This window comes from Marmota flaviventris, chromosome 1 (assembly GCF_047511675.1).
Source record: "Marmota flaviventris isolate mMarFla1 chromosome 1, mMarFla1.hap1, whole genome shotgun sequence".
In the NCBI taxonomy this organism is placed as follows: domain Eukaryota; kingdom Metazoa; phylum Chordata; class Mammalia; order Rodentia; family Sciuridae; genus Marmota; species Marmota flaviventris.
The window spans coordinates 220,072,462-220,096,705 of NC_092498.1; the positions used below are offsets into that span (position 1 = coordinate 220,072,462).

General features: G+C 56.3%; 1 protein-coding gene across 5 annotated transcripts in view; it reads right to left on the bottom strand.

Annotated features, from left to right (window-relative positions):
- Positions 1–17,153, bottom strand: part of Stk11 (serine/threonine kinase 11) — a 22,473-nt gene extending 5,320 nt beyond the window's left edge. For 2 of the 5 annotated variants that reach the window (XM_027952742.2, XM_027952744.2), the window contains exons 1-7: positions 16,595–16,997; positions 3,784–3,867; positions 3,241–3,330; positions 2,428–2,560; positions 2,209–2,345; positions 1,562–1,689; positions 804–861 (exon numbers count right to left, since the gene is read on the bottom strand). In XM_027952742.2, the coding sequence (XP_027808543.2) occupies positions 804–861; positions 1,562–1,689; positions 2,209–2,345; positions 2,428–2,560; positions 3,241–3,330; positions 3,784–3,867; positions 16,595–16,884 (920 nt within the window). In that variant the 5' untranslated portion in view covers positions 16,885–16,997. Of the gene's footprint in view, positions 1–803; positions 862–1,561; positions 1,690–2,208; positions 2,346–2,427; positions 2,561–3,240; positions 3,331–3,783; positions 3,868–16,594 lie in introns of all 5 variants that reach the window. The other 3 variants (XM_027952741.2, XM_027952743.2, XM_027952745.2) reach the window with 2 other exon arrangements.
- Positions 17,154–24,244: the final 7,091 nt, after the last annotated feature.

The window sequence follows — 24,244 nt, forward strand, 5'->3', positions numbered from 1 at the left end:
CACTTGCTGGCTAGCAGCTGAGGCCCTCGAGGCTGTCGGCAGGGTCAAGATTCTGTGGCCGGCCCCTGCCAGCTCCAGCACAGACTCTGATGAGGTACCTCAACCCCTGAGGCCCTGTCCTCTTGGGACCCAGGGCTCTAGACAGCTGGGGTATCAGTGAAGTCTGGGGTCTCCATAGAGGCTTCTGTGGCCACCCCGATTTACAATTGCCCACTGTCGTCACATCCCTCTGGGCCTGCCCAGGCCTCTAGGTATCCATTCCAGAAACTCCCCTAGCGGGGGGCCACTCCTTAAGCCCCTAATCCTGACTGGCTGCCTGTAGCTTCCCAGACCCCAGACCAAGCTGGCGCCAGCTCTTGGATGCCAGACATCCTCACCCCTGAGGTTAGAGGAGTCTGGCAGGGGGAGGCAGCTCTGGCCAGAACCTCTGACCCACCCACCCTGTCCCCTCTTCCTCACTTGGAGCCCCTGAGCTGCTGGGGCCCAGGCTAACTGTCGCCACTCTTGGGAGGAAACCAAGGGCAGAGAGGGGGAGGCACACTTCACACACACCCCATCAGGCTCACACTGCGACGGGACCTGCACAGGCCAGCAGTGGGTGCTTCCTACACTCACAAGTGGCCCCATAACACCCAGCCAGGTGGTCATGGGCCTGCCCTGCTGGGCCCACCCCAGCGTCGTCTTCATCACATCCCTGTCCTCTCGACCCAAACATCCAGCTGGCTCATTTCCCCACGAACTGGTCGCTGGTGCCCAGCAAGCCAAGTAGAAGAGACCTGGGCAGGAGGGCAGCCCAGGCTCACCTGTGCTGCCGGATCTGCCGTATGGAGAACCTCTTGGTGGGCTCGTACTCCAGCATCCCTGCGAAGATCAGCAGACACCAGGTCACCATGCTGGGCAGGCCCCTGCCACTCCCTGCTGCCTGTTCCACCTCAGTCATCCATATGCCACCCACCCTGCTGTGCACACTGAGCACCAGGATGGGCTGCTGTGAATTGAGCCAAGAGCGCAGGACCTGGTGCCCTGGAAGGGCCTCCACCTGGGGGAGGGACTGGCTTAGCACAGATCCTACTGGCCACAGCACCTATGAACTGGCCCTGCAGTCTGGACAGGAATGCCCCATGCTCTACTGGGCCCTGGCATGTGTTGGGCAACCAGCGCCACCTGCTGCACTGCCTGAGCAACAGCAGGCAGAGGCCCCACAGACCCTACTGGGCACCAGAGAAGTGATGTGGGTACAGTAGCCAGTGCCTTCAGGGTGCCTTACCCCGAAGCAGAGGCTCAAAGCAAAGAGCAGAACATGGGCGGGGGGGCAGCAAGCCAGGCCCTGCATGAGAGGAGGCAGCTCTGGGCGCTAAGAGCCACCCTGTAGCAAGATCATCTGGGACACTGCTCACAGGAGGCAGAAAGGGTGATGAGACCACAGGCCAACCCAAGACCCATCATCCACTGGCAGCCTCCCCTCGGGTCTGTGCCTCCAGCCCAGTCACCGACAGGACACCCTCTGGCCGACACAGGCCCAAGTGCCCCACACTGGGCCACAAACAGGGGCAACGCCCACCTTTGAGCAGGTCAGAGAGCGGGGGGCCACAGTCACCCGGGATCGTGTAGTCCCCCTTCCCAATGTTCTCGAACAGCTTGTAGATGTTGTCCCCTTCAAATGGGTACAGGCCCGTTGTGATGTTGTAGCTTTATGTCCAAGGGAAGGAAGAGGTGGTCAGCTGCCGGCTGGCACCCTCAGACCCCCAGTGAGGCTGCCTGTGGGGGCTGTACAGGCTCTGAGACAGGCCCCATCAGCACCATTTCATGCTCCTGGAGGCAGGAACTTGCCCTGACCATGGCCAGGTGAGGTGGGAGAGGGGAGCATGCCCTGAGCCCATGGGGCCAACAGTCCTGAGGCCATGCTCGCTGGCAGGGCTTCCTCTGGTGTGATGTAAGCATTAGGAATTAGCTAGAGATGGGGACGAGCCACTCTGGACATACCAGAACCCAGTGACTGCACACTGTGAGAAGGGGAATGTGGGATAGGTGACCTGTTACCTCCACAAAGGTGCACACCTACCCAGGAGCTGTCTAGAGGTGTGAGGGTCTGGACTTACAGCCACACCCTATGCCTGACAGGGCCTGTGGGTGCCAGAGAATCACTATAGCCCCTCAACGCTGCACACACTGCACGTTCAGGGTGGGACTAGAGTCCAGGGCACTTACAGTGTGACTCCAGCTGACCAGATGTCCACCTTGAAGCCAGAGAAGGTGTCCAGGCCATTGGCAATTTCAGGCGGCTGGAATGCTGGGGAGCCCTGGCTTGTCCGGCAAGTGTCATCCGCAGCAAAAGGGTGCAGGGCCTGCAGCAGTGCCACGTGGCCCTCAGGGAGCGCCAGGGGAGGAACCCACACCCCGACTCTCCTCGCGGAAACAGGCGCCTACCTCCGCGACACCCAGGTCGGAGATCTTGAGTGTGCCACTGGTAGTGAGCAGCAGATTGCCGGGTTTGATGTCCTTGTGCACGATACCCTGGCTGTGCAGGTACTCCAGTCCGTCGATGAGCTGGCAGAAGTACCTGCCAGGGGGGCACATGTCTTAGCTGCCTGGCCTCCTGACTTTCCACTGGTGCACCAGGACCACCCAGGACAAGATCTGTGCAGTCCAGGAGTCTCGCAGAGACCAGAGGCTACAGGATGGCTGCTCAGGGTCCCGGCAAACAGACCAGGGAACCTCAGAGACCACCGGCTGAAGCTGAGCCCACTGGGGCCCCACATGGCTGTGCAATCGCCCCCACAGGCCAGGGACCCCAGGCTCACCCCACTGGCCTGGCTGGCCCCTGGTATCCCAGGCTCCCCGGACCCTAAGTCTTGCTCAAACCTTGATCTCTCTTCACCCCCATGGTGCTGCAGCCTCCTGACTGCTGCCACCTAGCAGGGCCAACCAGGCCACAGGCAGCCACCAGGGCGTTCCTGACAACCAGCAGGTCTCAAAGCCACAGTGCTTCCCAGGGGGAGGGGCTGCAGGCCTTGGGAGTGGGAACCCAAGTTATGATAGGCAGGAGGACCCCATGATGGGCAGTTCTGCAGCAGCTGGGCTGTGGATACCACACTCATGCCCCCCAAACTACTTTTAAAAAACCTGGGTTTTCACTCCCATGGTAATCAGGAAATTCAGTTTGAACATGGGACTAGATGGTCCAGGCCTTGGACTTGTGTGTGCTGGGACTGCTGGTGGGCTCTGCCACAGCTCACTCACCCATGGGCTTGGCACACAGGGAAGCGCTTCTCGGGCACACTGTCCAGCATCTCCTGCATGCCACACACGCAGTACTCCATCACCATATACGTGGGGCACTAAGGAAACACGCTCATGGGCAGGGCCCACCCACCCCAGACCAGGGCAGCAGCCAGGAGGGACGGCTCTGCAGCTTCCACCCCAGAGAGACCCCGGGCCCAGAGTAACTGAGTTAATGAAGATGAACAGCCATGCTTAGGGCAGGGAACAAGGAGCACAGGTCCCTACACTCTCTCGGAGTCCTGGCTATCACCAGAGCCCACCGGGGCTCCTACCCCTGCAGGACCTCAGAAGAGCCACCAGAGGGCAGTGCTGGACCTGCCAGCAGTACACACCTCGATGGAACAAGGACTTGGTACAGCTGCTGCCCCAGGGGCAGGACTGTGGGGCAGCACTGTCCACAGGGACTGTCTCCAGGGAGGGTCTCCAGGATGCGGGGTTAAAACCTTCTCAAGGGCCTGCACATAGGACACCCACCCCAAAGTCCCTCAGCAGAAAGGATATATCTTTTGCTTCTCCTCGTTGTATAGCACGTCTACCAGCTGGATGACGTTTCTGTGCCGCAGACGCCTCAGGAGCTGGATCTCCCTGGAGTGAGAAGGCGGGTGACAGCAAGCCTCAACCTCAGTGACCCCGGCCCGTCAGCACAGGCTCCACGACAGCACAGCAGGGCCGACGCCAGGCCTGCCGTCTCACCCCTTGCCCCTTCCCCTGGAGGCCTATCAGCTACAGAAGTCAGGTCGGGTCTCCCTGGGCCACCTCAGGGCCAGGGCTTGGGCTGAACACCTTCCACACAGGGACCACACGTCTGCCGAGGCAGCCCACTGGCCAGCAACGTTGAGCCATCTGGGAAGGTCTTGCTGCCACTGCTATGTATGGTCAGGTTTGCTAGGGTACCAGCGTGAGAGGACCACCCCCTACTGGTGCCAGGACTGAACTCAGGGACATTTAACCACTGAGCAACATTACCAGACCTTTTATTTTTTGAGACAGGGTCTTGCTAAATTGCTTAGGGCCTCACTAAATTGCCTCGAACTTGTAATCCTCCTGCCTCAGCCTCCTGAGCTGCTGGGATTATAGGTGTGTACAGCCGTGCCCAGCTCCAGCCAGACTTTTTCAACTCAAGAATAATAGTTGTGCTTCATAAATAAATAAATAATAGTTGTGCTTCACTGATGTCAGTGCACGCACACTTGCTGTGTGCTGGGGGTGGGCCACATTGGCTCCATAACCCTCCTTGTACTAAAAGGCCACACCTCCAGGCATTCTACCCACAACCCCCTAGGTCCACTCCCTGGGCACACCACCCAGACAAGCCCCAGTGGTGGAAGGATGGTCCAGAGAAGAAGGCATGGGCAGGATGAGCGTGCCTGTGGACCCCCACAGCAGGGCCGGCCTCCAGCAGAGAACCTGGCACTGCTTCACTGCCACAGATCAAGTCTGACCAGCAAGGAGCCTCCTACCCAGGTCTGTGAGCTGGCAACCTGGGAACCCCTACCAAGCAGCTGTCCAGAAGGACCAAAAACGTCCTCCTAGGCACCTATGCAGGACACTCATAGCACACACAAGGTGAGCAGCCCAAGTACACAGGAGGGTGAAGGGACACACAGTTGGCACATCCACACCTGCAGCATCCTCGGCCAGGGCAGGAGCACAGCGACAGCTGCAGCGAGGATGACCTGAGGACCTTGTGCTTGCTCAGTGAGAGCCAGACACACAGGCCGCAGTATGAGCCCAGTGACAGGAGAACCCAGCAACGAAACATACATGAGTGCAGGACTGGGGGGAGTGGGGCAGGGGGAACGACTGCTCTTGGGAATGGGAGTTTCCTTTGTTCCATACAAAAGGTTCTCACACTGGATTGTGGCAACACTCATAATATGTAGTATATAAGCTTCATCCCGATTAAATTTTAAAAATAAAATCCTGCTGGTGAGGTAGTACACACCTGTAAATCCCAGTGACTCAGAAAGCTGAGGCAGGAGAATCACAAGTTAGAGGCCAACCTCAACCTCAGCAACTTAGCAAGACCCTGTCTCAACATAAAAAATATAAAAAGGGCTGGAGTAAGTCAGCGGTAGAGGGCCCCTGGATTCAACCCCCAGTGCCAAAAAAAATTTCTTAAAAAAAAAAGTAGGAAGGGCTGGGACTGTGGCTCAGCAGTAGCACACTTGCCTGGCACACGTGGGGCACTGGGTTCAATTCTCAGAACCATGTATAAATAAATAAAATAGAGATCAATCAACAAGGGGGAAAAAAAAAACCCAAACAACCTAGGAAGCCCAAGCATGACACATGAAAAAGAGAGGGTGTCCCCGAGTTTGCCTGGCCCCACCCCCAAGGTTCTGCCTCTTCCAGGAAAGCCTGCCCACCCCCGCCCCTGCCCCTGCCCCTGGGTGCCCTTGCCCCCACCCCAGTGCAACAATCCTGTGACTCTGTGCTGCTCACCCCTCACTGAATCGAGGGAGGTCAGTCTCCTACCAGGACAGGGTAGGGAGGGGACCCTGGAGCAGGGCTGGGTGTGAAGAGTGACAGTCAGTTTGGGGAAGGGCTGGGAAAGGAGGGAGGAAAGGAAGCAGGTGGGGGTGTGGCCACGGCCCCACAGTTCTGCATTTGGGGCTTGTTTCGGGCTGGCAGTGCCATTCTCTCTGAGTACAATGGCAGGACCCAGGGAGGTTATTTACAGATTGCCTTGTGCCTGTGTTCTCAGCCTGGCAGGCACCCAGACCTATGGAGGACACTAGGGATCAGGCTGGACACAGCGTGGGCCACTCCCTCCTCAGGAGAGTGCCGCGTGGGCTCAGGAGGTCCTGCTGGCTCGGCCTCAGTCCACTCTGTGGTCCTGGACTCACTTGCCAGCTGGGGTCACAGACCCAGGAGGCAGGTGTGCCTCCACCTCCAAGGAGACAGGCAGCACAGGCACACCTCTCTTGACACCAAGACCCTGAGCCTCCTCAAGCAGAGGCAGAAGGGAGATGGGAGACGGGCGGCACAGAGCCTAGGCCACAGCCTCCAGGCTCAGGGGGCCCTTTGCAGAGCCACCCGTCACACATCTGCAAAGTACTGAGAAGGCAGGAACCCAGAGACAGTGAGGGCAACCACGCCACTCCTGTCCCTGCCTCCTGCTCACTCCCACCACCGGCCCCACCTCTTCCTCTTGAGCTCCCAAAACCTGGGCCAGGTCTGGAGGTTGAGAACCCCCAGGGCCTGGGCAGCCTGGCTCACTTGCCCGCTGGTTGTGGCAGGGACAGGCCCATACAACCCCAGGCTCCCATGGACCCTGGCTGCAGGAAGGAGAGGAGAGAAGCTGAGGCAAAGGCTGGTCCTCCACGCAGCTATGTCCACACACAGAGGCCACCTGTCATGCCCAAGCCCTCAGTGTACCAGAGAGAAGCCACAGCAGGGGCACCTGCTCACACCAAGGCTCGCTGTGCAGGAGGAGGCCCTCCACAGAGCAGGCCCCTACCTCCACCCTTTGACACACATGCCACAGCCCAGCTCTGAGCACCCTCTAGGCTCAGGCCTTGCCCCAGCCGGTGCCCTGGGCAGACTCCAGCACCCTCCAAGGAAGTGCGCAGCATGCAGCTCCACATGTGCCTGCTCCTCAGAGACCAGAGAGCAGGAGGCCTCCGACTCCCAAGTCAACACAGGTCCTCTGGAATGTCCCCAACAGCTCAGGGGCTGCCCAGAGACCCACCAGAGAAGAAAACTGGTCACCCCAATCCTGCACTCTGCCCTGTCAAGCATTCTGCCCAATTCTCGTTGAGTGCCAGTATCCACAATCACTTGCCCTGCTAAGGCCCTAGGGTGCTGTCCACATTGAAACCCACATGCTGAGGTGGTCAGGCCCAGGAGCTGGACCCCGGTTTATACTGCCTGCAACATCAGGAGTGTATTCTGGCATCTACTGAAAACCAGAAATGGATTGAACACTTTTTTGCAAATAATTAACAGGATTTTCCCTTTGGTACCATGATGGACACTGGGTCAGTTTGCCCTCTAGGGTAGGGTGTTCTGGGAACTACAGCTGCTGAGCAGTGACCCTGGTCTTATTCCACTGCATGCCAGGTGCACCCCAGTCCTGACATCACCCAGTTACTCCTGGGGCAGCACCACAGCAGGTGAGGCTCAGTGCTGTCCTCCCCAGGGCCTTCCTGGCCTGGCATCCAGTGCTGACCCCCAGACCCAGCCACTGCTCACGCATATAGCCCTGTTTTCAAATGCTCCTCTGGTTCCATGGTCTCTGCCCCCATCCAGTGGACACACCCATCTGAGTGACAGTTGCTACCCCTCAGCCCCGGGGCACCTGGACCTGCCCAGTCTCCCCTTCCACTCTGTGGGACTTTGTCCACCTGGACTCCTACAGTAGCCCTGGCTTCCTGGCTCTTCTCTACAGGAGACTTCCCATTTCCAGCTGACAGGAAACACCCCTGCATGGAGGGCCAAGCAGACCCAGGGCTTCCCATCTCCCCCAAGGCCTTTGAGGGCAGTGAGCTGCAGCTCTTTCTTAGGGTCTAGGGCATAGAATCCATGTCACCAGCTGCCACAGCCACAAGCCACAGGCATCCCAGATGCAGTGCAGAGCTGCCTTCTCTCAAGACTTCTCCAGCACCTGCCATTCACTCCCCAAACTGACTCTCCCTGAGGTCCTAGTGGGGCCAACAAGGGGTGGCATCTAACTGGGGCTCAGGCAGGCACGGGCACATCTCTGGAGAAGCGCTCCACTCGTGCAGGTGCATGCTGGGCGATGAGCCCTTACCAGCATGCCTCGGGTTCAGTCCCAAGTACAAAAAAAGTGGCCATCGTTTCACAGCAGGAAAGGCAACAGACTGGTTCTGTGACCTGTTTTGGTCCAGAAGTCCCACAGCAGCAGACTTTCGACTATTGGGAAAGATCTTAAGAATCATGCCACCGAGGACATCCGAGCAAGGAGGGACCAGAACCTCTGGCGCTGCTCAGATTCTCTGCAGCCCTCCACTTCACACCCGACTGAGGCTGGCTGTGACTCCTACCTGTCTTCCTGAGGTGACTTCCTAACAGGTGACGGAATAAACCGATTTTAGAAAGTGAACTAGAGCAGTGGGGTTGTGGCTCAGTGGTGGAGCACTTACCAGCCTGTGTGAGCCACTGGGTCGATCCTCAGCACAGCATATACACAAATGCATGCATAAAATCACATTCCATCAATGCCTTAGATCTTTTTTTTAAAATAATGGACTTTGGGACTGAGTTGTGTCTCAGTGGTAGAGCTCTTGCCTTGCATGGGTGAGGCACTGGGTTCAATTCTCAGCACCACATACGAATAAATGAATAAAATAAGGTCCATCAACATCTAAAACACTATTTGAAAAACTGGACTAGAAAAAAAATGGACTAAAAAACCCCAAAAACCTCAACTGAAAAGAGTAACATAGGAAACTTTTCCAAAGAGACAATATTTTGTTTGTGCAGTGCTGGGGATGGAGACCAGGGCCTCACGCATGTTGGGAAAGCATACCCCCAAGCCCTTTGTATTTTGAAACAGGATTTCACTAAGTTTCCCAGGCTGGCCTTGAACTTTCCATCCTCTTGCCCCAGCCTCTTGAGTTGCTGGGATGACAGGTGTACATCCCTTCACCTGGCTTAGATAATTTTAAATTTGAATTAAGAAAATGGGCTGGGGATATAGCTCAGTTGGTAGAGTGCTTGCCTTGCATGCACAAGGCCCTGGGTTCAATATCCCCAGCACCATAAAAAGAAAAAAAAAAAAAAAAAAGAAAGAAATTACTTGGTAGAGCCAGGCACAGTGGCACATGCCTGTAATCCAGTGGCTCCGGAAACTGAGGCAGGAGGATCACATTCAAAGCCAGCCTCAGGAACAGAGAGGCTGAATCCCTGTCTCTAAATAAATTCAAAAAAGGGTTGGTGATGTGACTCAGTGGTATCCCAAAAAGAAATTACTTGATAGAAAAACTCCTTAAAAACATAGATTATAATTACCTTGAGAAAAATGCAGGGAAAACAAATTGTGCAATTATCAGGATCAAGAGGAATGAATTCATGCGGGTGTGGTGGAGGCAGGAGGTTCTCAAGTTCAAGGCCAACCTAGGCAACTTAGTGAGATTCTGTCTCAAAACTATAAATAAATAAATACTCTTTCTATAGGTATAGTGTACATACGTGCGCTCTAATTAAGGGGACCAAAACATTCTGTGTCCATATATAAGCCACGTTATTTGTACCAAGAGAAAAATAGAGATGCTGGGGTTGAAGATTAGTGGTAGAGCACTTGCCTAGTATGTGTGAGGTCTTGGGTTTGATTCTCAGCACCACATATGAATAAATAAAATAAAGGTTCACCAACCACTGATATATATATATAAAAAAAAGAAAAGAAAAACCATGTCCAACTTGAAAAGAAGTGAGAAGATACACATGTGTGCCAAAGTGAAGAGAGGGCAACTACGTGGGGTTAGGCAGATCAGCTCAGGATCATCCTAACTGCACAGCAGGAGGAGCCCGCCTGCCCCACCTGCCATTCTCAGTGTTTTCCACAGATAAGGAAAGGAAAAGAGAAAAGGAAAAAGAAAAGTGATATTTAAAGCAGCAGCTCCACGCTGGACAGAGATGCAGGAAGTGCTCCTGAGCAAAGGAAGCAGCGCCTTCCGTCCACCAGGAGCAACCTGCCAGGCTGCTGCCCCCAGAAGCCTGCCCATGCTGCCCAAAGAGGGTGGCCAACTGACTTGATTAACCAGAAAAGGAACTAGGAAGGAGGGCTGTGAAAGCCATCTGAGATGACAGAAGAAGAGAGGAACCGGAAGCAGCTGCCTCCAGAGTTGGTCACAGGGGAGACCCAGGCCAGGCCAGTGGCCACGCCCAGCATGCAAGCAAAAGAGGTCACCTGCAGTCCCAGACACCCTCCCTCAGGCCCAGAAGCAAGAAGAGGCTCCCAGGGGTACACCAGAGGTGGTTACGGCACTGCTGATGGGCACTGAGAAAAATCTCCAGGCTTCAGCTGAGTCTCTACTGATGCTTTAAAAGAAAAGCCCACCTCTGAGGGGTGCAGCTCAGCAAGCATGAGACCCTGGGTTTCACCCCAACACCAACAAACAAATCAATCAGTAAAGGCTCTCAGAGGTGTGTGCGGGGACTAGGAGAGGAAGCTGGCGAAGAGCACAACTCCATATCAACACCAGGACACACATTCATGACAGACAGTCCACAATCACCAAAGGGTGAGAAAAGTCAGGGTGTCCATCAAGGGATGACTGGACACAGCGTAGTCCACACACACCTGGAGCATCCTTGGGCAGGGCAAGAGCAAGGTGACACAGATGCAGTGTGAGAATCAGACACACAAGGCTATGGTGTGTGACCCAGTGACAGCCCACATCCAGGATAGGAGAGTGCAGAGACAGATGTGAACTTGTGATGCTGGGGAATGGGGCTCATGGGGACAGGGCTTTTGTTTTGTTTTTTTGGTGCAGAGGACTGAACCCAGAAGCACTTTACCACTGAGCCACATCCCCAGCCCTTTTTATTACTGATTATAAGACAAGGTCTTGCTAAGTTGCCCAGGCTAGCCGAGAACTTGTGATCCTCCTGCCTCAGCCTACCTATGCTGCCAAGGAGACAGGACTCTTTTGAGGGGTGAAGGTCATGTAACATCCTGGAGCTAGACAGTGGTGGTGGCTGTGCAACTCTACCCATGTACTAAGTGCCACCGAGCCGGGCACGGTGGCCTCACCTGTCATCCCAGAGATTCAGGAGGCTGAGGCAGGAAGATGCAAATTTAAGGTCAGTGTGAACAACTTAGCAAGACCCTGCCTCAAAATAAAAACTAAAAAGAACTGGGGGGTGCAGCTAGGGTTGCAGCTCTGTAGTAGAGTGGTTGCCTAGCACACGTGAGGCACTGGGTTCGATTCTTAGCAGCATACTACAGGTGTAGGTCAGTGGTAGAGCATCCCTAGATTTAATATCCAAAACTGCAAAAGTCAATAAATAAAAAGGTGGACTTGTTTTATAATATGTGAATTATGCCAATAAACCCTAACCCTAACCCTAACCCAGTAAAGTTATTTAAAGAGGTTGGGTTGTAGCTCAGTGGTAGAGCACTTGCCTAGCCTGTGTGAGTGAGGCACTGGGTTTGTTCCTCAGCACCACACAAAAATAAATAAGTAAACCAAAAGTATTTTAAAAAGCCAGGCAAGGTGAACAGGTAAACACCTGTGATCCTAGTGGCTCCGGACGCTGAGACAGGAGGATCACGAGTTCAAAGCCAGCCTCAGCAATAGTAAGGTGCTAAGCAACTCAGTGTGACTCTGTCTCTAAATAAAATACAAAATAGGACTGGGGTGTGGCTCAGTGGCCAAGTGCCCCTGAGTTCAATCCCCAGTACCAAAATAAATAAATAAAAAGCTGTTTAAAAAAAGAAAGTCCTGGGGCTGGGGTGGTGGCTCAGCGGTAGAACACTTGCCTCGCATGTGCAAGACCCTAGGTTCAATCCTCAGCACCACATAAAAATAAATAAGGGAAATAAAGGGAAAGAAAGAAAGAGAGAGAGAGAGAGAGAGGGAGGGAGGGAGGGAGGGAGGGAGGGAAAGAAAGAAAGACCGTCGAATTCAAGGGATATGGTGGACTGGGTTCCTAGTAGTTGAAGCTGGGATTCCCAGACGTACCTCCAGTGGGCACTCCAGGCTGCACGACAAGGACTCAGCATTCCACGCCTTTCACACCTGCCACAGCCTGGCATAGGTGCCCAATCCACTGCACACCCCACATGGCTAAGGGCACAACCTGACCCCCAGGCAATTAACCCATTTCCTCCGCTAGCTGTACGACAGCCGTACAGACCGGCCTAGTTTCCATCTCACTCCAGAGGCACCCTTGGTAGGGAAGAAATCAAGCAGAAGCCTATGGGGGCACATGAAGGTACAGAAGCCCTGTGCCCTCTGGTGCCAGCTGACCTGGGCATTGCAGTGGCACTCTTCCCAATACAGGGCAGTGGGGACACAAGCTTCCATAGACTCCCGAGCCTCATAAAGTCCATTCCAAATGTTCTGGTAGAAGTGGGAATGAAAACCCACAAAGCCCAAGGCTCTGATTCCCAACTTGCTAAAATCCTAGCTATTTACCATCTAGATCCAAGTATCCACCAGCCAACCTCAGGGGAAGGCCCTGCCCCTGGAGGTCAGGCACTCAAATCCCCCCACATGCATTTTCAGTTGGCCCTGGGGAGAGGCCAGCCACTACCCCCACCCCCAGGGCTCCAGCAGTGGCAACAGGTGCTTTGGGATAACGTGCTCCTGCCAATCACTTACAGCCTGAAGCAGGAACAGCAGCACATGGTGTGCCCCTCACCCCGCTCCCCACCCCAGCCCAACTGTGTCCCACAGAAACAGGACTCCACACTACAGATGCTCCCTTGCCCCAGACAGGTGGTCGGAGCAACACTGCAGTGTGACCAACCACACTGGCAGGCTGGGGGACCAGGCCCCAAAGAGGTGTCAATAGCAGCTCATTAAATACATGCTTCCTCTGGCTCCGAGTCCCACCCCTGGTGGTAAGGCCCGCAGACCTTGGTGCCTCTTGTAAGGTGTAACTGGTGGAACCCAGCCTGGGCTATGCAATGGCACTGGAACATCAGGAGCAAAGGCCAGTGGATGCTGGTGCCACACAGCCAACCAAGACCTGCAGACAAAGGAGTCTGCTGGGCTGGAGGGCAGGCGTCGAGCAGCACTGCCTGCCTCTGCACCACAGCTGTGGTAGTCACTTTTACAGGTCTCTAGACGGTGAAGGAGAGCCAGGCGCAGAGTAGTTCCAGCTACTTGAGAGGCTGAAGTGGGAGGGACCACTTCATGAGCCGGGGGCCTTTGGGGTCAGCATGGACAAAGCAGAAAAAAAACAATCTCAAAAAATAGTTTGGGGGAAACATACAGAATTACCCTCTGTGTCACAGGTCAACATCACATGAAACAAAACTGTAATCTCACTGTCCACAAGTGAAGTGGTGTGGGGCCATGGCCTGCCTTGTCCCTAGCTGCCCCTGCATTGGGATGGTGAGGTTCAGAAGCTATCTCACATCCCACAAAACTGGAGGTCTCTACTATCATCCAGAAAAGACAGCACATTTCGTGTACAAAAGGAGGAATTACCTACTCATTGTGGTCTTTGCCTGCACAGAGCCCCTCGCCCCTAGAGAGAAGACTGCATGGGTCCTTGCCAAGTCCTTGTGTGACCCCCTGTGGGAGTCCACCACCCACTGTGAAAACAAGTGGACACAATGTAGTAAAATGATCCTCAGGAGAATTTAACTTTCATCAAAACTTGCTTGTGGCTAGACATGGTGTGGGGTGAGCTTGCCTGGCATGCATGGGTCCCTGGCTCCACCCCCAGCATCGGAGCAAAACAAAAAACAGGTAAAACATGATTAAAAGCCAGGTGCCCCGGTTTTTAATAGTTTCTTAAAACTTTCTGAAACTTTGCTACTTTGGCATAGTAGTTCTCACAGAGAGAGTGGACCAAGCACAGGTTCCACAACAGCCTTCCAGGTTCCAGGGAAGGGAAGAGGGAAGGCACGGCAGGCTACCCGACCAGTTCCATCCATCTACATGACCACCACCTTGGCAAAGATCCACAACATCGTACGCTAAGAAAAAGTCTTCAACACAAACTGGGGGACAGGACTTCCAGGCATGTCTGTGAGGTTCTGAACACTTCATCATGAGAGAGACAATCTGAGTAGAGTTTATTGAGCTTCCTGCAGACAAAGGGGCCTTTTTCCCTGCAGCCAGCTGGCAGTGTGGTGGGCTGGAGTACAGCACTGACTAGAGGACAGTCCTTCTCCCTCCCAGAGCTCTGAGCAGAGCAGGCCCCACTTGCACTCTTGGCTCCCAGAGCAGGGTGGCTCTGATGGGGCTGCAGTCAGGAGGCACAGCAGTTTCTGCCTCAGTTGCAAACCCAGCCTCTAAAGCAGATGTCCATGGCCAGTGTGTGCGAGGGGGTGGCCAGGACAGGACAGACGGGGCCTTCACTGCATTCCAAGGGCTCCCCCACCAGGATACCTGCACACCCAGGCTGGGGTCTACAGCTGTGAGACTAGCCGGGTCAGGGGCCATGTGTGGGGGACCTCAGTGAGAGCCCAGCCTCAGTTCCCTCTCCTGTTCTTCCCACAAACAGCCACCTCCGCTGCCATCCTCAGGCTCTTCCCCATGGCTCTGGGTGCTCATGTTTTCTGGACCTTCAGTGGCCAGTCAAGAAACCAGGGGCTCAGACACGTATGGTCCAGGTCTTCTCCCCACGCCCCTGTATGCAAGGACAGACTGGCAGTCCTAGGCCCCCTCCACACTCACAGCCCTCTAACTGACCTTGCCTGTGACTGCTCAACACCGCACACCTGGACACATCAATCCTTGGTCTGCTGCAGGCAGAACCTCCTGGCCCTTACCCACCCAACAAGTTACTTCCAGTGCTGAGGGCGTGGCCCACTGACCCACTGAAAACTACTGCCACCAGCCAGGCATACACCTGAAGACCCAGAAACGCACAGATGGCTTCCTCCCGAGCACACCAACACACGGCCAGAAGGGCCCACCCCTGAGCAGTGAAGGGTACACTGGGCACACCTAGAGGGAACTTTCTGGGAGCCCTTTGTCTCCCACGACATCAGTCCCACTCCTGCGTGGTGGCTCTGGAGAGGCAGAAATGGCACAGTGAAAGGTACGCGTGTGGCATGTGGCGTGCAGCGTGCTCTGGGGCGCTCTGGCACTCCCCACACAGGCAGGACCAGAGGGCAGCACACAATTCCCATTAGGGGGAGGGGGCCAGGCTCGGGCCCAGGCCCCTGCAGCTAACAGGTATCAGGCCCTGGGACAAGTGCTCTCAGGCAGCTTCCTGGAGTTCCAAGGTGCAGAGGCCCCAGCCCTCAGTGCCACACTCCCCAGACAGGTGAAGCCAGCTAATGGCCCACACTGGCACCTCCTTGGCTTCCCAGAACAAGGGCAGACTGGCAGTCCATGGGCCCACTCCACACTCCCAGGCTTCTGGTTTAATGGAACAATGGCAGCATTTAAGCTCAGGTCTCAAACTCCCGGAGAAGGGCATCACTGGCCCCTGGAAAGAGCACCAGATGTGTCTCTCCTGATCCCTCAGACCCTCTTCACCCCAAAGACACCTTACAGACAAATGACCTGACTCAACCCCAGGACACCTGGTGTCATCTCTTGGTGTCCACATGCTTTAAAAAAGCCTAGTGGAAAACACCCACCTCTCCAGTGGGTCACAACTGCCATCTTCAGCCTACAAGGCTGTTAAAGTGAGTAAGAGCCCAGCTGGGCACCCTCCCATGACATGATGGGGACAAAGACGTGATCACAAGCAGGGATCAGCCTTCCCCAGGACTGCTGTCCAAGGTCACCATCCACCATGCACGGTGTCCCCGCCAGCTCTGCAGCCGAGCCCAGCAGATAAGGCCCCTTCTTAGAAATGGGGGCTGGTGGGGGGGGTAGTTCTGAAGTTAAGAGGATGGGGAGGAGGAGCAGTGTTTGGTAGAGATAAGGAGGCCACCCCCAGCTAGGGGGAGCAGTGGCAGCCCTGGGGAGGAGCTGCTTCTTCATAGTCCCTGACAGGGAGGCCTGGGACAGCTGAGCACCTAGTGGAATCTGTTTAAAAAGTACAACAGAAAGCCCACCACTGCTCAGGGTCCAGTGCTCAGGTCGGTGGTCAGAGCTCAGAGTCAGCATGCTTGCAGCCTCACATCCTGGGCAAACAACAAGGGCTAGGTTCCCCTCCCGCTGACCGATAAGCTGGTGCAAACAATTATTTTTGGCAACCACAGGGTTCCCCTCCGACAGGATAAACAAATCACATTTAGCCTGGCCCTGGTAACGACCACACACTGCGCAGACAACCTGCTGGCGGCAAGCACACAAACTCGCGGGGCCCAAATAAACACAAGCTGGTTCCACGGGGTGCCTGTGTTCTCTGGACTGCTACAGGGCCATGGGCATTGGGGAGAGGAGAGAGGCAAGCTCCCTTCCCAAAGAGGCTGACTACCGGGCGTGTTAGGAGCCCTCCTAGAGGGCCCCAGGAACTCATGCCCGTCTCCAGGACCCACTCTGACTTAGGGAAGGTCCTCCCGAGGGCTCCCAACCACACTGTCCTACGCTGGGAGGATATGGTGCTGGCATATCCTTGTTAGCAGCGCGGGTCTTTAAGAGAAAAGGAGGGAGGAGAGAAGGAAGGACCAGGAGGAGGGAGAGAGGAAGGAGGGAAGGAGGGAAGGAAGGAAGGAACCGAGGGAGGAGCGCGGAGGGCAGGATCCCGACGCCGCACTTACTTCTTCACGTTGGCCTCCCCGTTGGGGATCCGCCGCAACTTCTTCTTCTTGAGGATCTTGACGGCCCTCCGGCACAGCGTCTCCGAGTCCAGCACCTCCTTCACCTTGCCGTAGGAGCCCTCCCCCAGCAAGTCCCCCATCAGGTACTTGCCGATGAGTTTGGCCCGCTTGCGGCGGGGCTGGTAGATGACCTCCGTGGAGTCGATGCGGTGGATGAAGGTGTCCATGCCCACGGACATCAGCTCGCCCTCCGTGAACATGCCCAGCTGCTGCGGGTCCGCCACGTCCATCCTGGACCCGGCGCCGGGGAGCCCTGGTCCCCCTTGTCCCCTCGGTGGGCGGCTCTTCTCCGACCCCCACTTCCCTCCTCCAAACGGTTTAACAAAAAAAGGAAAAGGCAACGAAGCCCCCCACCCCCCACCCCCACCACAGTCCACGGGAGCTCTTCTTGCGTCGGGGCGGCTGTCCACTGGTCAGTCCGCGCTGCGCCCGCGGGCCCGAGGGCGGGCGGCGGGGCGAGGCGGCGGTCCGCGGGCCCTGGCGAGGCGGGCCGGTGCGGGGCGCTAGGTCATCGTCCAGGCGCTCCGGCCCGCGGTCAGGCGCCGAGGCGGCCGCGCCGGGGCCCGTCCGCGCCGTCCATGCCCGGCCCGCGCGGACGTCCTCGCGGCGCCCTCCCTCCGACAGCGGCGCGACCGCGCTCCCCGCCGCGCGCTGGGCGTCCGGCCTGCGGGCTCCGGGCGGCCGGGGCGGCGCAGGCCGCAGGCTCCGGGTCGGGGGCTTTCCGAGGCTGACAAGGCCTGGGCGACGCGTCCCCCTCGCCGCGGCCGCCGCGCGACAGTAGGAGGCGGGGCGGCGAGGGGGGCCCAGCCCATGCAAGGCCACCCGCGGGGCCGCCGGCACCGCCCTCACGGCCCGCGCCTCACTCGCGGGCGCCCCGGGCCGCCTCCCCCTTCCGCGCCCGACACGCCGCCGCCATCTTGTTTACCGCCCTGCGCCGCGCCGCCGCCGCACGCCCCGCCGCGAGACACGCCCCCTCGCGGCATCGACGTGCACGCCCGTTGGCAGCCGCGGCCGGCCCCGCCTCCTAGGCCAGCCCCCTCGATCTTGGCCGATTGGACCGTTTGGATCTGGGCGGGGAAATGAGCAGGGATTGGCCGGCGCTCTGCTCCGCCCGAGGGCGGAGGCGGCTCGTTCATTGGCCGACGGAGGCGCCGGTCATGCGAAAGGTGGAGCGGGAAGTGGGTCTGGGTTGGGCGAGGTGGCGGCTGTGACCTCGGAGGGGTTGGTCCTGCCGTTGGGGGTCTCGGGCTCCAACGACCTTGGCGGAACCGTCGCGGGGTCGTGGCGGGGACTGTGGCCCTGGAGTCCCGAGAGTGAGGTGGGGACGCCTCCCAGGCCCGTCCCCCGAGTTCCTCTTCGAGGAGGGGTCAAAGGTCAAAAAGTAGCCGAGAGCGTCCCAGTTGGGGCACCCGAGGTGTCCAGCTGCCCTGGGGCTGGCGGGGCGGGCGCGCGCGGCTGGGGCTCCGCGCCCGGACGCCTCGAGCGGAAACCACCGGCGGGGATCTCGGGGGGGGGGGGGGGAGGCAGGACGTGCTGCCCAAGTGCGTCCCGGAGAGAAGTCGCCTCCGACTGGAGCAAGGAAGCGCGGGGCGCGGGGCTTCTCCGTAGTGTGCCCTGGGAACCGCCTCGGGGTGCTTGGCAGCGGGGTGGGGGTGGCCTTTTGTGTTTGGGGTTTCGTTTTAGTGCTGGCTACGGAACCCGGTGGTGAGCACTGCCACCGAGCTAGCTACATTCTCTACCCTTGTCCGTGGTGGAAGTGCTTACTCGTTCCCGTGGTGCTGGGGATGGAATCCCGGCTGGCACTTGGCCAGCGCTGTACCGCAAGCTGCAGCCCCCGCCCTTAATATGGCCCACCTCGGGAGGCCTAGGTCTGGGCCCTTTTGCAACATGTGGCGGCCGACCTCCAAGATAGCCTCATGATCCTTGTGTCCTGGTCTTCCTGTCGGTGAGGGGTGTTCCTGCCCTGAATCGGAAGCTGTCTGTGGACAAGCCCAGTGGCACATACCTGTCATCCCAGCAACTTGGGAGGCTGTGCAGGAGGATGGCAAGTTTGAAGCCATCCTGGGCAACTGAGCAAGATCCTGTTTCAAAATAAAAAGGGATGGGATGTAGCTCGGTGGTAAAGCACCACTGGGTTCAATCCCAGTAACCCCCTCCCCCGCCAAAAAAAACCTCCCCAGAAGGAGAAGCATGCCCACACTGGGCACAGGAAGGTACTGCCGGGTTTGAGGTCTTGGTGGAGGCTGTGTGGGGGTCAGGCTTGAACAGAGGTAGACAGGAGAGGCTGGCAAACCAGGGAGCCCACCTGAGTGCCAGGGTTGAGGGCCATGAGGGCTCGCCCTGGACTGGCTCCTTCCAGTGTGGCAGCCTTGAGGTGGTGGATGCTTCAAGAGGTGGGCTGTGGCAGGGAGTCCTTATGTCACTGGGGGTGCTGCGTGGTGGGAGGGATCGAGGAGGTTCCTCTGGACCCCAGTTAGTTTTTGTGAGGGCAGTTGTTACAGAAGAGCAACACCAGCCTGGGCAGTTAGGGAGGAGGGCTGGGCTGTAGCCCATGGTGGAGGACTTGCCTAGTGTGTGTGTGGAGGCCCTAGGTTCCCTCCCCACTAAGTCACTCTCCATTCACATGCAGTCCTGCCCTGGGGTGACCTGGGGGTCCTGGCCAGGTCCCACAGGATGCTGTTTAGAAGTTCCCTCACCTCAGATATTTTGTTACAGTAACAAAAAATGGGCTGATACAGATGGCTGGCCTGGAGGCCCTGAGGAATTTGTTGATAAGTTCTGTGGTTGCCTTTTCTTTTTATTAAGTTTATGTATTTGTTTATGTTTGAAGTTGTGGATGGAACCCAGGGCCTGGCCCGTGCTAGGAAGTGCACTACCACTGAGCCACACCCAGCCCTTCTCATTTATCAAGCTCTCCCGGGTTAGCTGGTAACGCGCTGACCTTTCAGAAGTACCCGACCTGGGCTCTTCCTGTTCATCGTCCCATGGCACCTTCCTCCTTTTGCTGCCATGTAAGCACTTATCAGTCCTTATCCACAAGTAGGAAGCAAAAGGTTCCAGAGTACCCAACGCGGGACTGGGGTGACCAAGCTGTTCCAAGCTGCAGCACCATTGTTTCCATGACAACCCACCAAAATTAATGCCAGCATGTCATGGCTGCCATGGGAGGTGGAACAGGGTGACTTCCCCCGCCTGAAAACGGGCAGCTTTAAACCCTGCCACTCACACGAGGAACGATGATGGGAAGCAGACCATCTCCAGGTGGAATGGACGTGTCCCCGGAGCTTGTGGCAGTGCAGGAAGGCAAGGATGGTAAAGCCTGTCGCTGGAAGGGAAGCGGGAAAACTGTCCTTTTCCATAGGCGACGGGATCTTGGACATAGAAAACTCCACAGAGTCCATAAAGAAGCTACGAATAAGTGAACATGTTAAAGTACCAGGGATTGACTCCAGAGGTGCCTAGCCACTGAGCCACTCCCCAGCCCTTTGAGACAGGGTCCCTGAGTTGCTGAGGGAAGTCGTGGATTTTCATCCTCCTGCCTCACTACACCACCATGCCTGGGTAAATCGATTTAGGAAAAATAAGTGATCTTAGATTTTCTTTTCTTTTTTTTTTTTTTTTTTGTCCATTTGTTTGCTGTTTTAGTATTGGGAACGGAACCCAGGGGTGCTCTACCACTGGGCTGCACCCCTTGCCCTTTTATTTTGTGACAGGGTCTCACTAAGTCGCCCAAGCTACCCTGGAACTTGCCGTTCTCCTGCCTCAGCCTCCTAAGTGGCTGGGATGACAGGCGTGGCCCTGCGGAGGTGATCTCACTCTCTCCTAAAGACACTTGTGACAGCGTTGGACTCAGGTCCTCAGGATCCCTGACTAATCTCACAGACCTTTCCCCCCCGTATAAAGTCAAGGCCCGAGTTCCAGGAGTCAGGATGGGAGCCCTGTAGCCAGTGCTGCTGTGTGTGTTTGGTGCTGCTGCAGCCTTTCCATCTCATAGGGGAGAACAGGGAAGCTCAGAGATGGAAACTCACTTCCCTAAGACCACACAGCCAGGGACTGGCAGAGCCAGCATTCAAACTTAAGACGACCTGTCTCTTGTTCCCACAATTTTTTTTTTGTTTTAATGTGATTAGGATTAGTTTCCTAGCATGTTCTACAACTTCATTCCAAGTGTGTTCCTCCAATTTTTAAAAAATTTTATTTCTTTTTGGTATGGGGGATTGAACCCAGGAACACTTTTAACCACTGAACCACATCCCCAGCGCCGCCCCTGTTTTATTTTTTTTTAAACAGCATCTTGCTAAGTGGCTGAGGCTGGCTTTGAATTCGCAGTCCTCCCTCCCCGGCCTCCCAAGGTGCTGGATTACAGATGTGCATCACTGTACCTGGCCAAAGTTGTTTTTTGTTTTTGTTTTTTAATATGGTGTCTTGTAACCTTGCCTGGCTGGTCTTTAATGCCTGGGTTCAAATGACCTCCTGCCTCAGCCTCTGGAGTAGTTCAAGAAACAGGCACTTGCCCCAGGACCCCCAACCCCCCATCCAAATCTTTCCCATTTAGTCCCCAACATATGTTGGCTGGTTAAACTAACATGCTTAAGTGAACAGAGGAGGCTTTTATAATGGGAGCTGAGCCCATGGGGTTTGGGCTCCTGCATGGGGTGTGAGCCCACAGTCTGATATCCTTAAAACTTTGCAAAATTTAGAGTAGCAGTGCTCATCCTGTTGAGAAGGACCCCCCAGATTCTCCGGTTGCTAGAGGACCCCTTGCAGGGCACTTGGTACAATGCTGAGGTGGGGGTACCAGTCCACCCAGCTACACAGCAGAGCATAATCAGTAAATTGTGTGTGTGTGTGCTCGTGCGCTGGGGATTGAAACCAGGGTTTCAACCATGCTACACCTGCACTCTACCACTGAGCTGCACCACAGCCTCCTCCCAAATTCTTTGGAGAGAAATAATCATAAGCCAGGTGCAGTGTTACATGCCTATAATCCCAGCAACTTGGGAGGCTGAGACAGGAGGATCAGGAGTTCAAAGCCAGCCTCTTAGGCCCTAAGCAACTCATTGAGACCCAGTCTCTAAATAAAATATAAAAAGGGCTGGGGATGTGGCTCAGTGGTTAAGAGCACCTGGGTCCCATCCCCATTCCCGCCCCCCCAAAGAAAGATTGCCTCAAAATACTCCCTCCCCATAAAAATGCAACAGCTCACCCGAAAAGGACAGATGGCTTTAGAAGCAAACAGAAGCTCGGGCAACAAGAGGTCGGCAACCTGCACCATCTCCTGTCGGATAAACTCAACTCTGGGGCTGGGCGGGGCTCAGGGGCAGAGCACTTGCTGGCACATGTGAGGCGCTGAGCTCAATCCTCAGCACCACATGAAAGTAATAAATAAAAAGGTCTTGTGTCCATCTACAACTCAAAAAATTAAAAAATAACAAAACTGGATTTCGGGGGGTGCTGGGGTTGTGGCTCAGCGGTAGAGTGTTCACCTACCACATGTGAGGCCCTGAGTCGGATCCTCAGCACCACATATAAATAAATAAAGGTATTGTGTCCAACTACAACTGAAAAGTATTTTTTAAAAAACCTGAATTTGGGGCTGGGTTTGTGACTCAGTGGCAGAGCACTCGCCTAGCATGCACGAGGCACTGGGTTCTATCCTCAGCACCACGTAAATGTAAATAAGGTATTGTGTCCACCTAAAACTTAAGAATAAACATTAAAAAAACCTGAATTTCTCATGAAAAACCTTTCAATGCACTCAGAAAATAACACCAGCCCTGAAAAGTTTCTCCTGGGGACCAGAGGGGAGCAGACCTCCCGACCCGCTCCGTGTGGTGTCCTCTGTGATCTTCCAGGCTGACTGCTGACCTGCACCCACACCAGTGACTCGGGGGACTGCATCTGACCCCCATGGTGTCCGTAGGCCCCACTGCCCTTCACAGAGCCCCTCACTCCTGATGTAGGGAACACAGGGATGGGGCCAAGGAGATGAACTATTGGTGACCACCACAGAAATGGACCTTCACCCAAGGGCTTCGTCCTGTGAGAAGCCCTCCTGGTCCTCCCCTCAGATGCCCCACTGAGGTGCATGCAGGGTGAAAACACACTCAGTGTCAAAACACACGTGGGTGAAGCCAGGGGCTGGGGATGGCAGAGCACTTGCCCACCATGCGCGAGGCCCTCAGTCCCATCCCCAGCCCCGCAAGGAAAAACACCAACCGACCACCATGGGTTGTGGGCCGCTGGGGCAGGTGGGAGGCCCAGAGGCCCAGGCACCAGTAGGGAGTTCCAGGCTACTAGCAAGGGCCCAGCTGGTGCTCCTGGGCACAGGTGGGGACGGGACTGCTGGAGGCCTGCTGCAGTCTCCAGGACCCGGCTGTAGTTGTAGATGGACTCAGTATTTTTTTAATGTGGTGCTGAGAATTGGACCCATTTCCGCACACATGCTAGGCGAGTGCTCCCCCACTCAGCCCCAGCCCCCCACCCACTTTCTTCCTCCAACCTCCTGCCTCCTGATCTCTGCCTTTGCCGCTGCCTCCCTTCTGACCCCACACCACACAGACCCCAAGCCCAGCCTGCAGGCCGTGGCTCCGCTGCATCTCTGCCCCAGACCCACTCCTTCCCTGGAACCCCCTTGCTGACCCTCAGCTTCCTGCAGCTCTGAGGCCAGACCCACATCCTCTAGGCCTCTCTTGAGCAGAGGCAGCATCTTGCCTCCCCTGTCTGTCTGGGGGCCCGGACCCCACAACACTCCCTCTCTGTGGGCCAAGAGAGCCCCTCTGCCGCAGAACTAGGTCAGGCTTTCCACCCGCCAGAGGGGCTGTCCGCGGTCCCACAGGCCCGTTCAGTTTAAGATGCCCCTGGAAAAGGGGCCTGTGGTCTGTGTGGAACTCTGCGGCCACTAGGGGGCGGGTGTGTACTGCTGCAGGGGCAACTCCGGGTGGATGGGGAGCGTGTGTGATCAACAGATGCACTCCAGGTCTCAGGGGTCCCAACACACATGCCGTTCCTCATGGAAAGACACTTGGGACTCCAGTGCTTTGTTGGACTTAATCGTCACAGGGCAGCGATGCCATCCTAACACCCCCAAGTCACCACCCTTCACCTCCTGGGCACCGTAGGCACTGGGCTGGATCATTCTAGTGGGGCACTGGGCCCTGCAGGGTGCTGAGCAGGAACTCCCTAGTGGCAACAATGTCCCCAGGCCTGGCCCGGAGTCCCGGGGTGGGATCGTCCCTCCAGGTGAAACTGAGTGGGCAGGAGACACTTGAGGATGAAGACACAACGTCTAGGATTTTGCTTAAAAATAGCAAAAAGGGTCTTCACAGATAGTCAAGGATCTTGGGATGAGGTTATCCTGATTACTTAGGTGGCCCTAAATCAAATGACAGTGTCTTTATGGAGATAGGCAAGGGAAATTTGACAGAGGAAAGGACGTGTGGGGACAGAGGTGGGATTGGGGACGCGACCACCAGCCAGGCCCTGGGTCCCCCGCTCTGGGAGAGGCAGGAAGGAGGCCCCACACTCAGCGGGCTGGGCACGGCCCTAGGCGGGGAGAGGAGCGCTCCCGTGTTTGAAGGCCCAGGTCGT